Source organism: Apodemus sylvaticus, chromosome 13 (genome assembly GCF_947179515.1).
Source record: "Apodemus sylvaticus chromosome 13, mApoSyl1.1, whole genome shotgun sequence".
NCBI lineage: Eukaryota > Metazoa > Chordata > Mammalia > Rodentia > Muridae > Apodemus > Apodemus sylvaticus.
The window spans coordinates 68693812-68707386 of record NC_067484.1 but is presented as its reverse complement, the minus strand read 5'-3'; the positions used below and the strand labels follow the sequence as shown (position 1 = coordinate 68707386).

General features: G+C 41.8%; 2 protein-coding genes across 2 annotated transcripts; both read left to right on the top strand.

The window, feature by feature from the left end:
- On the top strand, positions 1–2891 carry LOC127663810 (protocadherin beta-3-like). The gene has a single exon (XM_052155553.1). It carries the CDS (start codon positions 461–463, stop codon positions 2813–2815), a length of 2355 nt encoding a protein of 784 aa, XP_052011513.1. The 5' UTR covers positions 1–460; the 3' UTR covers positions 2816–2891.
- A 3478-nt stretch (positions 2892–6369) lies between these two features.
- On the top strand, positions 6370–10280 carry LOC127663809 (protocadherin beta-6-like). Its single transcript, XM_052155552.1, has one exon. The coding sequence runs from the start codon at positions 6615–6617 to the stop codon at positions 8967–8969; it is 2355 nt and encodes a 784-aa protein (XP_052011512.1). The 5' UTR covers positions 6370–6614; the 3' UTR covers positions 8970–10280.
- The last annotated feature ends 3295 nt before the right edge of the window (positions 10281–13575 follow it).

Genomic DNA, 13575 nt, shown 5'->3' with positions numbered 1-13575 from the left:
GGTAGCAATTACGAATGAGGGTAGTACTCTAGCATGTGTGCACTTGTAATGTAAATCATGTAAATAAAGGACTCCTCTAGAGACAGGTCAGTCTATTTAGTGCATTATACTTGCCTAGTTTATGTTTAACTTGTGTGGCACAAGAAACTCCTTCAGTAGGGTCAAGAGATTTGATAAGGGAAATAAACTACATAAATCAAAACCAGTAACAGTCTTTTCTAAGAATTTAAAACTGCGAATGAACACATGGTGGCGCTGTTGACTAAGACGTTGTGCACTCAGAGCAATCCAATGATGTAAAACCAAGGCTTTTGTGAAACTGGGTAGATTTTTAAGCACGAAAATCTCAATCTCTGGAAAATATTGGTTGTTAGGCTGTCTCCAAAAGACTTTGCTTTTCACAGAGAGCTATAAGGCCTCTCTTGGTGACCAGCCCTTGGAAATACACCGCAGAAATACAATGGAGGCCAGAGAGGAACGCTTTCTTAAACAAAGGCAAGTCTTGCTTCTCTTTGTTTTTCTGGGTGGGTCTCTTGCTGGGTCCGAGTCTAGGCGCTACTCTGTGGCTGAGGAAAAAGAGAGGGGCTTCATAATAGCCAATATAGCAAAGGATCTGGGGCTTAGTGTGGAAGAACTGGCTGAAAGGAGAGCTCAAGCTATCTCCAAAGGGAACGTACAATATTTTCAGCTCAGTCATCAGACCGGAGATTTGCTTTTGGTTGAGAAATTGGACCGGGAGGAGCTGTGTGGTTCGACAGAGCCGTGTGTGCTGCACTTTCAGGTATTGCTGCATAATCCTTTGCAGTTTATTACAAATGAGCTTGAGGTCGTTGATGTAAATGACCATGCCCCGGAGTTCTTTGAAAATGCAATGCAGCTGAAAGTCCTGGAAAACTCCCCACCTGGGACAGTAATTTCTTTGGGAAATGCTGTGGATTTGGACGTGGGAAGAAACGGACTCCAGAACTACACAATCGCCCCCAAGTCCCATTTTCATGTTCACACCCGCCGTCGTAGAGATGGAAGGAAGTATCCAGAACTAGTCCTAGACAGAGCTCTGGATCGGGAAGAACAGCCGGAACTCAGTTTAACTCTCACAGCTCTGGATGGAGGATCCCCGCCTCGTTCTGGAACTACCCAGGTCCACATCCTGGTCTTAGACATAAATGATAATGCCCCAGAATTTACACAGTCGCTCTATGAGGTTCAAATTTTAGAGAAAAGCCCTATTGGCTCTGTCATTACCACTGTCTCTGCTTCTGACTTAGATACGGGAAATTTTGGTGTGATATCATATGTAATTTTTCATGGTTCTGAAGAAATTCTCGAAACTTTTCAACTGAACTCCAGTACTGGCAATATACAACTACTTAAGGGTTTGGATTATGAAACAATTAATAGTTATGAAGTTGACATAGAAGCCAAGGATGGTGGAGGCCTTTCAGGGAGGTGCATAGTCCTAGTTCAGGTACTTGATGTGAATGATAACCCACCAGAACTGACGTTGTCATCACTTAACAGTCTTATCCCTGAGAATTCGGCAGAGACTGTGGTTGCCGTTTTCAGTGTTTCTGATTTAGACTCTGGAGATAACGGAAGAGTGACGTGTTCCATCCAGAACGATCTCCCCTTCATCCTGAAACCCTCTGTAGAGAACTTCTATACTATAGCGTCTGAAGTAGCTTTGGACAGAGAGAACAGAGCCGAGTACAACATTACCGTCACGGTCTCCGACCTGGGCACACCCAGGCTCACAACCCAGCACACCATAACAGTGCAGGTGTCTGACATCAACGACAACGCCCCCGCCTTCACCCAAACCTCCTACACCCTGTTAGTCCGCGAGAACAACAGCCCCGCCCTGCACATAGGCACCATCAGCGCCACAGACTCAGACTCAGGCTCCAATGCCCACATCACCTACTCACTGCTGCCACCCAAAGACCCGCAGCTGGCACTCGACTCACTCATCTCCATCAACGCAGACAATGGGCAGCTGTTTGCGCTCAGGGCGCTGGACTACGAAGCCCTGCAGGCCTTCGAGTTCCATGTTGGCGCCACAGACAAAGGTTCACCTGCGCTCAGCAGCCAGGCTCTGGTGCGCGTGGTGGTGCTGGACGACAATGACAATGCGCCCTTCGTGCTCTACCCGATGCAGAATGCCTCTGCACCTTACATAGAGCTGCTGCCCAGGGAGGCGGAGCCTGGCTACCTGATCACCAAGGTGGTGGCTGTGGACCGCGACTCTGGCCAGAATGCCTGGCTGTCCTTCCAGCTGCTCAAGTCCACGGAGCCCGGGCTGTTCAGCGTGTGGGCGCACAATGGCGAGGTGCGCACCACCAGGCTGCTGAGCGAGCGCGATGTGCCCAAGCACAGGCTGGTGCTGCTGGTCAAGGACAATGGCGACCCTCCGCGCTCTGCCAGTGTCACCCTGAATGTGCTGCTAGTGGATGGCTTTTCTCAACCCTACCTGCCTTTGCCTGAGGTGGCGCGCGACTCTGTGCAAAACGACGCGGACTTGCTCACGTTGTACTTGGTCATCGCCTTAGCATCTGTGTCTTCTCTTTTCCTCTTGTCTGTGCTGCTGTTTGTTGGGGTGAGACTGTGCAGGAAGGCCAGAGCAGCTTCTATGGGTGACTGCCCTGTGTCTGAGGGACACTTTCCTGGCCACCTGGTGGACGTCAGCGGTATGGGGACCCTGTCCCAGAGCTACCAGTATGAGTTGTGTCTGACAGGAGACTCTAGGACTGGTGAGTTCAAATTCCTGAATCCGGTGATACCAAATCTGTTTCTGGAAGAACCTGAGAGAAGTTAAGGGAAGTCCCCACTGTACAAGTAGCTTTGTAGTCAGGTAAGGGTTGTAAATGGTTCCTCATCTCTCGGTTCTGGAAAACTTCTTATTCTAATTATTCTTTTAAGAAGTTGTACTCTCTAATTTTTTCTTTACCAGTAATTCAACCAATGGTATCTCAAACAGCTTTAAACTTATGTTCTTATTAATACAAATTTTCTTAGGATTTTATAGTTGTACTTATTATATATTCATTTTCTCTATATGTAGGCATGTCTGAGGGATTATTATCATAATGGTTAATTAAATGAATGTCTTTACAACAGCATGGAACTTTACAGCGCACTTAAGAAAAATTAAAATTGTGTGTATTCGTGGCAGATATCTTTACCACATAATTTATGTATTTTTAGGCTACATTGTTTGCAGTTCACTGAATTCTTTTGGTCTTTTTAGGTTAAGCAAGCTGAAAGCTGTAAACTCTAGCACACTTCTTTCTCCTAAACTGTGTGTAAACACATGCTTCCTGAAGACATCAGTGCACAGAAGTCGTGCCCTGTTCTGCTGTGAGCACCGTGTGTCCAAGAGATTGTTATGTGCATTTGTTCAAAGGCATGGCATAAGTAGTAAGATTAAACTGCTAGAATAATTATTATACAATAAATATTAAGGAGAAAATATCATATGTTTGACCTTTTTTTTTATAAAGCCAGTAAACCACTGGTTTGACACAATCCTTTTAAAAAAGTAATATCAGAAACAGAATGATGAATCAACTTCCCATAAGTTAGTTGAGGACTCACGAGGCTATACCTTTCTCCTTCTCCTTTACCACATGAGTGGAAGTCTAAGGATAATGAACAGACTGTGTTTTCTTGGGATCTCTCTGTTTCCTCTACCTTCCAAAAAAGAAAATTTCTTCTGACGTTTGGCTCTTATCTTTGATACTAATTATTGGCTAATCTCAGATTTTCACTTTATAATACTTGATATTATAATGATGGGAAGTATTTTGATCATTAAATTATTTTTGGTGTTTAATCTCACTTTTGTTGCCCACTGTAACTTTCAGTTATTATTACCTTAGTTTTTAGATTTAGAAAGTTTTATTTGTATGACGTATATATTATTTTGACCATGAATACCCCAGAACAATACCGCACTTCTCTGAATAATAATTGTTTGCATGTCATGTTCAGCAAGTCTAGTGAAGCTGTCACATAGTTTATACATAGACTTATATTATTCTGGCTAGGAAATGCTATCAAACATTTTTGACAGAAAAATAAGTCATTTCAAACCTTCTTTATAAACTAATATTCATTTAAAAATACAATCAAGCTTTCTTTCTCTCTTTGAGAAAGACAATAGCATCACGATTCTAGATAGCTTTTATATAATTACACAAAATTCTATAGAAATTTTAAGGTGTATGTCCACAAAATAAAAACAAAAATAAAAATAAAAACATATGGCCAAAAGATCCATATATTAGAGATTAAAATACCAAATAGTTTTTTAAAAGAGATTCTGCAAAATGGACAGCTGCCTTTAAACACTGAAACTAAAGACAATGTCTTTAAAGTCCTGTAAATTACATTAAAAGTAGAATTATATGTTGGAAGGTTTTCCAACATAGAATTAAGCAATTTTAATCAGCACCAAAAGAAGTGGTTTGTGTGTAATTCATTAGATAGAAAGGCAACAACCTGTTGTATGGCAGCCACAGAACCAGACTTGAGAAACCACCACTTTATAGACCAAAAGCTCGCATGTTGCCCATATCCACCTTGGGCAGGGTTAGAGTCAGCACCTGTATGTGCTGCTGATGTCATCAAGAATTCACCCTGTCAAAGAATGAACAGGTTAAATGGACACATTTCTTGTCAGGGGTCTCCATCAGAGTTGCTGGTAAAGTAAAATGACAGAGAATTCAACCCTTCAACAGAGCCAAACACGTCTGCAGAGGCTAAAGAGACATGTTTTGTAGGAAAGCTGGTTCCTGGTACCTTCAGGAGCAAACCATCCCGTGTCTCTCTCTCCTTTTATATCCTGAAACTGGACACTATAATGACTGGTCCTGCTTGTAAGGTCAACACTCCTGAAAGTCTCTTCCATATGCGTCTAGAAAAGAAGCCTTAGTTCTGCTCACAAAACTAAGCTGCTGCATCAAAGTGTATAAAACTCACCTTCTGACTGATTTAAAGGAAAAGCTAAACTGGTAAGGATTATCTATAAGAAAACGCACAGCAGCCGGTTCAAAGGCACCAAGAATCTGTACACATGTGCCGTGCCCCGCGCGATGCTTTGCACCTCCAATCAGCTGCTGACTTACTGCAATAAACTAAAACCACGGAGACCAAGGCATGCCTCAAAGTGAGGAGGGCAATCATGGCTTTGTACAAAGGGACAGTCTGAAAAGGAGATAGGTAAATTTCACAAATGGGATCACAATGAATTTTGGTTTATGATGAATCTGGTCAAAAAAATGATGCAAGGAAACTGGCAGTATATCAAAAGACAATGTACTTAAACTGATGAACCCACAGAGAAGCTACCATTGTTCATGTATCAGCCCATGTAGAACAGGAAGGTGGGAGCATGGACTTGCCAGGTGTGATCCTGGTATCAAGGCACTGTGTTCAATCAAAGCTTGACTTTCTCCTCCCCCAGCAGCCAAGAGCTCTAGAGATCAATGGTTGCCTAGTTATACTGATATTCTTCCCTCAGTAATCTGATTCATGAGACGTTCCAGTTCTAGCATCGTAAGAGATCTTCTGGCTGGGTCTAATGCATGCCTTTAATCCCCAGTACTCGGCATCAAAGAATGACAGGTTTTTCGAGTTCAAAGTCAGCCTTGTCTACATAGGGAGTTCCAGGACATCTGGGACTACAGAGAAAACTCCTGTCTCAAACAAACAAAAACAAACAAGTCTTTTGAAAGAAATATAAGCCTGGGAATTATCTCACCAAAATAATCAAGACAGAGAACAAACCCAGGACAGCTAATTGCCCATATTACCTGCCAAGAATTCTTACTATTTCAGAATGCTTGAAAGTCCTTTTACATTTTCATTGAGGAACCAACTTCAAAAAAGCAGCTGCTTTTCATCCTCTTTCCTGTAACAAGCAGATGAGAACATCTATGCTTTTGTTGTAATTCACATAACATTTTGTGTAATTCACATTTTGTTGTAAGTGGCCAGACCATTAGCAGTGACCTGTTATTGATGGTTGTTGGTAAAGATGAATGAATTTGTCAGTTAGACCCACAAATGTTACAGAGTAAATTTATACTTTAAAGTAACAAAAATGGTATTGTAATTTTTGAAAAGTCAGGAGAATTAATAGACCAATTTAAGGTAACAGTCACAATAACTTTGAAACGTTTGTATGTTCTTTGTAAATGGAACCCCCAAATGGGAAGTTTTAGTAATTTTTTTCAGGCAGATTTTTAACACTTTGAACACCTGCTGTTAAAACAAAAAAAGTGAAATGCATGGATTTTAACAAGGGAGCAAAAAAGGAACACAATGGAAAAGGGTGATGCAATAGTGAATAAGGACGCTTGGTGGCGCTGCAGGCTAAGCGTATGAATAAAGGGCTTTGCAGATGCCCTGGAAGCCATTACTGAGAATCAGAACTTACACCACTCCCTAAAAGAAGGTAGCGTTCACTTTGGATCTAAGGAAGCGATCTCCAGAGAAGGCATAGCTCCAACAGGAAGCCGGAGAGTAAAATTTAATTCTGCTATTTCATTAAAACACGTGTGTGGATTCTAACGCTTTAAAGACTCTGCACAGATCTGGATCCAGTGTGAACAATGGAGACAGCGCTAGCAAAAACGTCACAGCAAAGGCAAGTTGTTTTTCTTACTATGTTGTTGCTTTTGTGGGTGTCTGGTTCTGAGGCAATTAAATATTCTGTGCCAGAAGAAACAGAGAGTGGTTACTTGGTGGCTAACCTAGCAAAAAATCTGGGGATCAGGGTTGGGGAACTGGCCGCTAGAGGGGCACAAATCCATCACAGAGGAAACAAAGAGCTCTTGCAGCTGGATGCAGAGACAGGAAATCTGTTCTTGAAGGAAAAATTAGACCGTGAGGTGCTGTGCGGGGCGACAGAACCCTGTGTGCTGCACTTCCAGATCATACTGAAAAACCCTGTGCAGTTCTTTCAAACTGAATTGCAGCTCACAGATATAAACGACCATTCTCCAGAGTTCCCTGATGAGAAAATGCTACTAAAAATCCCTGAGAGCGCCCAGCCAGGGGCCATGTTTCCTCTGAAGGCGGCTCAGGACCCTGACACAGGGAGCAACGCTGTACAGAACTACACAGTCAGTCCCAACCTCCATTTCCACGTCGTTACTCACAGTCGCTCAGATGGCAGGAAATACCCAGAGCTGGTGCTGGACAGAGCCCTGGACAGGGAGGAGCAGCCTGAGCTCACTTTAATCCTCACTGCTCTGGATGGGGGTGCTCCGCCCAAGTCTGGGACGACCACGGTTCGAATTGAAGTCGTGGACATCAATGACAATGCTCCTCAGTTTATGCAATCGCTCTATGAGGTGCAGGTTCCTGAGAATATACCCCTTGATGCCTTGCTTGTCACGGTCTCTGCCAGGGATTTAGATGCTGGGATATATGGAAATATAGCCTACTCTCTGTTTCAGGGAGATGGAGATTCCCAACCATTTGTAATAGATGAAGTGACAGGAAAAATCCGTCTAAGCAAAAAGTTGGATTTTGAGGTAACTCCATCCTATAATATGGAAATCGCAGCCACTGATGGAGGGGGCCTTTCAGGAAAATGCACTGTGGCTGTACAGGTGTTGGATGTGAATGACAACCCCCCAAAGCTGACCATCTCCACACTCTCAAGCCCTATCCCTGAAAACTCCCCGGAGTCTGTAGTTGCTGTTTTCAGTGTTTTTGATCCAGATTCTGGGGACAATGGAAGGATGGTGTGCTCTATTCAGAATGAACTTCCATTTCTTTTAAAGTCCACACTTGAGAACTATTATACTTTAGCAACAGAGAGGCCACTAGACAGAGAGAGCAGAGCTGAGTACAACATCACCATCACTGTCTCAGACATGGGCACACCCGGGCTCACAACCCAGCACACCATAACAGTGCAGGTGTCTGACATCAATGACAACGCCCCCACCTTCACCCAAACCTCCTACACCCTGTTCGTCCGCGAGAACAACAGCCCCGCCCTGCACATAGGCACCATCAGTGCCACAGACTCAGACTCAGGCTCCAATGCCCACATCACCTACTCGCTGCTGCCGCCCCAAGACCCGCAGCTGGCCCTCGCCTCGCTCATCTCCATCAATGTTGACAACGGGCAGCTATTTGTGCTCAGGGCACTGGACTACGAGGCCCTGCAGGCCTTTGACTTCCGCGTGAGCGCCACAGACGGAGGCTCACCCGCGCTCAGCAGCCAGGCTCTGGTGCACGTGGTGGTGCTGGATGACAATGACAATGCGCCCTTCGTCCTCTACCCGATGCAGAACGCCTCTGCACCCTGCACAGAGCTGCTGCCCAGGGCGGCGGAACCTGGATACCTGGTCACCAAGGTGGTGGCTGTGGACCGCGACTCTGGCCAGAATGCCTGGCTGTCCTTCCAACTGCTCAAGGCCACAGAGCCCGGGCTGTTCAGCGTGTGGGCGCACAATGGTGAGGTGCGCACCACCAGGCTGCTGAGCGAGCGCGATGTGCCCAAGCACAGGCTGGTGCTGCTGGTCAAGGACAATGGCGACCCTCCGCGCTCTGCCAGCGTCACTCTGCACGTGCTAGTGGTGGATGGCTTCTCTCAGCCCTACCTGCCTCTGCCAGAGGTGGCGCTGGACCCTACACGCGACGAAGATTATCTCACACTGTATCTTGTCATTGCCTTGGCATCCGTGTCTTCTCTCTTCCTCCTGTCTGTGCTGCTGTTCGTGGGGGTGAGGCTGTGCAGGAGGGCCAGGGCGGCCTCTCTGGGAGGCTGCTCTGTACCTGAGGGACACTTTCCTGGCCACCTGGTGGACGTCAGCGGTATGGGGACTCTGTCCCAGAGCTACCAGTATGAGGTGTGTCTGATGGGGGAATCTGGGGCAACAGATTTTAAGTCCCTGAAGCCCAGCATTCCCACTATTCTGATCCCAGACAATTATATGTTGAATAGTTAAAATTACAGAAAAGTCTTAAGTGGCATTAAGAGAAGGATAAGTAGTAGTTGCTTGGATGTCGGTATTTTTCTTGTAGTTAGTAATATTTCTTTGAGATTATGTTTTATTTCAATGTGCTTTTACTTTTTACATAATCAATGTTTCAACTGTCTCCTGACTTATTAATGCACTCTTAGCGTATATTTTCTGTCATTCAGCAGGAAGTAAAATCTTTACTCAGCTAGTGATAACTGAAATTGCTTTAAAAGCTCATCTAATGTAGTGTATTTGGCACGCAACGTAGAATGCCAAACATTTTCAAAATTTATCGGTAACAGTTTCTTCTCTGATTTTTCTTAGAACATATACTAATTATACAATGTGGTGGATTTATTGTGATGTTTGCATATATGTAGATAGTGTGCCTTGTTCATACTCATCCCTAATCATCAGCCTCCCTTGTGGTTTCACAATGTCCCTAAAACTCACCTAGAAGTGAAAAAGTTCTTCTATTGTCATTGTGTGCAGCTATTGTTCCATTCATTTTCCTGGATTCTTCTTAATGGATTAGTAAAATTACAGTGTGTAGATTTTAGGTATAGTTCAGTTGGTAGAGTGTTTGCTTAGCAGGCACAACATCCTGTGTTTGAGTGCCAGCATCACATAGCATGTTTATTAAGATCATCTGAGTTATATGAGTGTCTTTCAAAATCAAAACAAAAAACAAAACTGCACTTTACAAATAAGTACATTTTCTGTATTCATCAATAAATCAAACAATCTTAAACTGTTTCCTCAATAGTTAAGTAAAATGTTAATTACAGATGTTTTCTTTGAGAAACATAACAGCAGTTAAGAGCACTGACTGCTCTTCCAAAGGTCCTGAATTCAAATCCCAGCACCCATATGGTGGCTCACAACCATCCATAATGAGATCTGGACTCATTTCTTCTGGACTGTCTGAAGACAGCTACAGTGTACTAAAATATAATAAATAAATAAATCTTTTTAAAGGAAATACAACAGTTTGAGCTCTTTTAGAAACAATAGACTTAGCCCATCTCTTTATTGACACTTGTTATTCACAGTTTTGAGACAGGGGGTCTCTACTAGCCCTGGCTGTCCTAGAAATCATTATGTAGACTGAATTGGCCTCACAGAGACCCACCTGCTTCTGCCTCCTGATTATGAGAACTAAAGACATGCACCACTGCACCCAACAGCAATTAATATTCAAGATTTTATTTTAAATATAGACCAAAGTTTAAAACCATTGATAAATCCATTGGATTGCTTTTTAAGCATTTAGTCTACAGGATTGTTAAAAGCATAGTCAAATAACAGGAATAAATTAAACATGTTATTTTAAACTATTAAACATTTTTCATATTATTTGGTGAGGTCAACAGTTAGATGCCAATTTAGTTTGTAAATTTTGAGTTGTTAAATGTCATGGGATAATGTTTTTAAGGTACTACAATAAAGACAGTGTTCTGTTAAGCACTATTGCTTACTAATACCAATTTCCCATACATATGGTGACTTAGGAGGAAATCTTTTCTTAGCTTCCTTCAAGGTTCCTTCAGATTGTAGTCTGACATGACGTAGGGTTACTCAGCATCTTGCTCAGATAATAACTTTGATCCATAGTCTCCGTCCATTTTTGTAATTCAAAAATGTACAAAATTGGAATTAATGGAACAGTAACACTGAGAAAGGTTAAGTTGACTACCACCTTAAACGATTAAGAACCACAGCTCCAAATAATACGGCCAGTTTGAATGAAATGTGTCTTAGTTTTCTACTGTTGTGATAAAACACCATGAACAAGGCACAAAGAAAGCTTTTTATTTAGAAATACTCTATCAAAATAAGGAGTTCCCTGGTCCTGTCAGTTTTAGAGGGTGAGAGTCCATGACTGCTGTGCCAGGGGATACAGCAGAAGGCAGGAACAACCTTGGTGCTGAAGAAGTGCCTGACCGCTTACACACTGATCCAGGAGCAAGAGGCTAGATGACAACTGCATGGGCGTTTGAAACCTCAAAGCTCACACCTTACTGATGTACCAGCTCCATCAAGGCTTCACCTACTCCGTCCCAAACTGTCCTACCAACTGAAGACCAAGCATTGAAATATGTGAGCCTGTGGGGACCATTCTCCTTCAAACTACTACCAACTGGGACTGGATCTGTTGTTGAACACTTTTTTTTTTTAGCATGCTCATGGCCTTTGGTTCTATCTCCAATACCACAAAAAGGACCTTTCTATGAGTGAATACTTTCCTAGTACTTTCTCTAGTTATTAAGATTAATACATTAATCTTTGTGAATCTTAGTACAGGGAAGATTATCAATGCCTCATAAATGTTTACCTCAATGTTTCTATAGCCTTTCTTCTCATTTGTGCTGCATGATACAAATTTTATTCTTATGAATTATATATGTATGAACATATATTCACAGTTACTCAAAGACATTGTTGAAAGCCAAAGGATGAAAAAGATACCATATAGACAGAAAATGAAAGAGAGTTAGAGAATAGCAAAATAATCATAAAGTTAATTTTTAAGATTATTAAAACAGTGTTCAAGAGAGCCATTATAGATAAAGGGGAGAATCTATTGAGAAAAATACAACTAAACATATATGTACGTAAATATAATTCCTCAAAATAAATGTCTTTGTTGATTATTTTGTTACTGTGATAAAATACTCTGTCCAAAGCAATTTAAAGGATGAAGAATTTATTTCAGCTTACACTTCAAGGCTAAAATTAGTCATAGCAAGGAGTCCCGGAGCTTGAAGCAGTCGGCCACATTGCATGTACAGTCAGGAACCAGAGAACAATGAATGTTTGTGTTGACCATAGTTTTTCATTTTTATATAGTCTAGGATTCTGGTCAAAGGAATAGTGCTACTCAGAGTGGACAGGCCTTCCCACCTCAGTTAATCTAATGAAGACAGTTTCCTAAAGACTTGCCCAAAGGTGCATGGTCCGGGTGGCTCCAGATCTTATCAAGCTAACAATTGAGATCACACATCACAACGAATTAAACAAAACACAAAACCACCTACTTTATTAATGAGCCACACCTTTGGGTGTGGTGCAAGGGTGTGTACAGAGATACTTAACTGTGGAGGTAAGACTCAGCATAAACATATAGGAAACATCCATTCCATAGGGTAGGTCCAAGACTGAATGGGAAAAAATGGAATTAAGTTAAAATTCAGAAAATTCGCAATTGTATGGAAATCAATGTATTTCTAAGCAGTCAATTAGGCATATGAGAAATCACAAGAGACATAATAAAATCCTCTGAAATGACTGAAATGTGAAAATACAACAGATCAAAATATATAATGTGCAATTCAAGTTACACTTAGAAGAAAATTATAGTGGAAAATAACATATTTTTGGTTTTAAAAAATCTCAGATTCAGTAAGTCACTGTTTTAGTCAGGGTTTCTATTCCTGCACAAAACATCATGACCAAGAAGCAAGATAGGGAGGAAAGGGTTTATTCAGCTTACACTTCCACATTGCTGTTCATCATCAAAGGAATTCAGAACTGGAACTCAAGCAGGTCAGGAAGCAGGAGCTGATGCAGAGGCCATGAAGGGATGTTACTTACTGGCCTGCTTTCCCTGGCTTGCTCAGCTTGCTTTCTTATAGAACCCATGACTACCAGCCCAGGGATGATACCAACCACAATGTGCTCTCCCACCCTTGATCACTAATTGAGAAAATGTCTTACAGCTGGATCTCATGGAGGCATTTCCTCAAGGAAGGTTCCTTTCTCTGTGTTAACTCCAGCTTGTGTCAAGTTGACACAAGAAACCAGACAATACAGCCACACTTCTACTTTAAGGCAAGACCTGTATTTTTGGTGGATATAAAGCCAGATGGGTTATACTGAACCAATCTCAAATAAAGGAAAAAACATTTGAATAATGGAACATTCTAAGCACCAATGGCAAAAGGACATCAGAGTGGATGGAATCAATGAATTAGGAAATGAAAAATTACAGAAGTGTAAATCAACTGAAGCAAAGGTTAGCATACTACCACAATCAAGAAAGCTGACAAATTTACCCAGGTCAACCCAGGAAAAAAGATTCAAATTACCAGAATGTGGAGTAATAGAGGGGTATTGTAACCTATATAGAACAGAGAGATTATAAGAGAATCCTTGTATGTTTCACAGAAACTAGTTATAAAATAAAGATTAACTAAAATTCCTAGAAACACACACTGCTAAAATTAACTAAAGAAGTAATAGAAAGTAAAAATAGACCCATAATGAATTGTTAGTAGTCAAAATTTTTCACAATGTCCAAGAACAAGATAATATCACATACAAACTCTACCAAATATTGAAGAATTAATACCAACACTTAAATTTTCATAAAATGGAGGGACAGAAACTACTTATCAACTCATGAGGACAGCAGTAGCCCCATTGTAACAAAAGTACACAAATTCAACACAAGACAATTAAATACTGATCTTTTCTAAGAGTGCCTTCAAAACTTCTCAACTAAATACTAGGATATTAATTCAATTAGTATATATAGAGAGTACATATCATGGTCAAGAAAGATTATCCTAGGACCAAAACATCTGTTCAT

Bases quoted from the DNA above. Each gene is read 5' to 3' on its own strand.
- LOC127663809 (XM_052155552.1), top strand. From the start codon at position 6,615: ATGGAGACAGCGCTAGCAAAAACGTCACAGCAAAGGCAAGTTGTTTTT.
- LOC127663810 (XM_052155553.1), top strand. From the start codon at position 461: ATGGAGGCCAGAGAGGAACGCTTTCTTAAACAAAGGCAAGTCTTGCTT.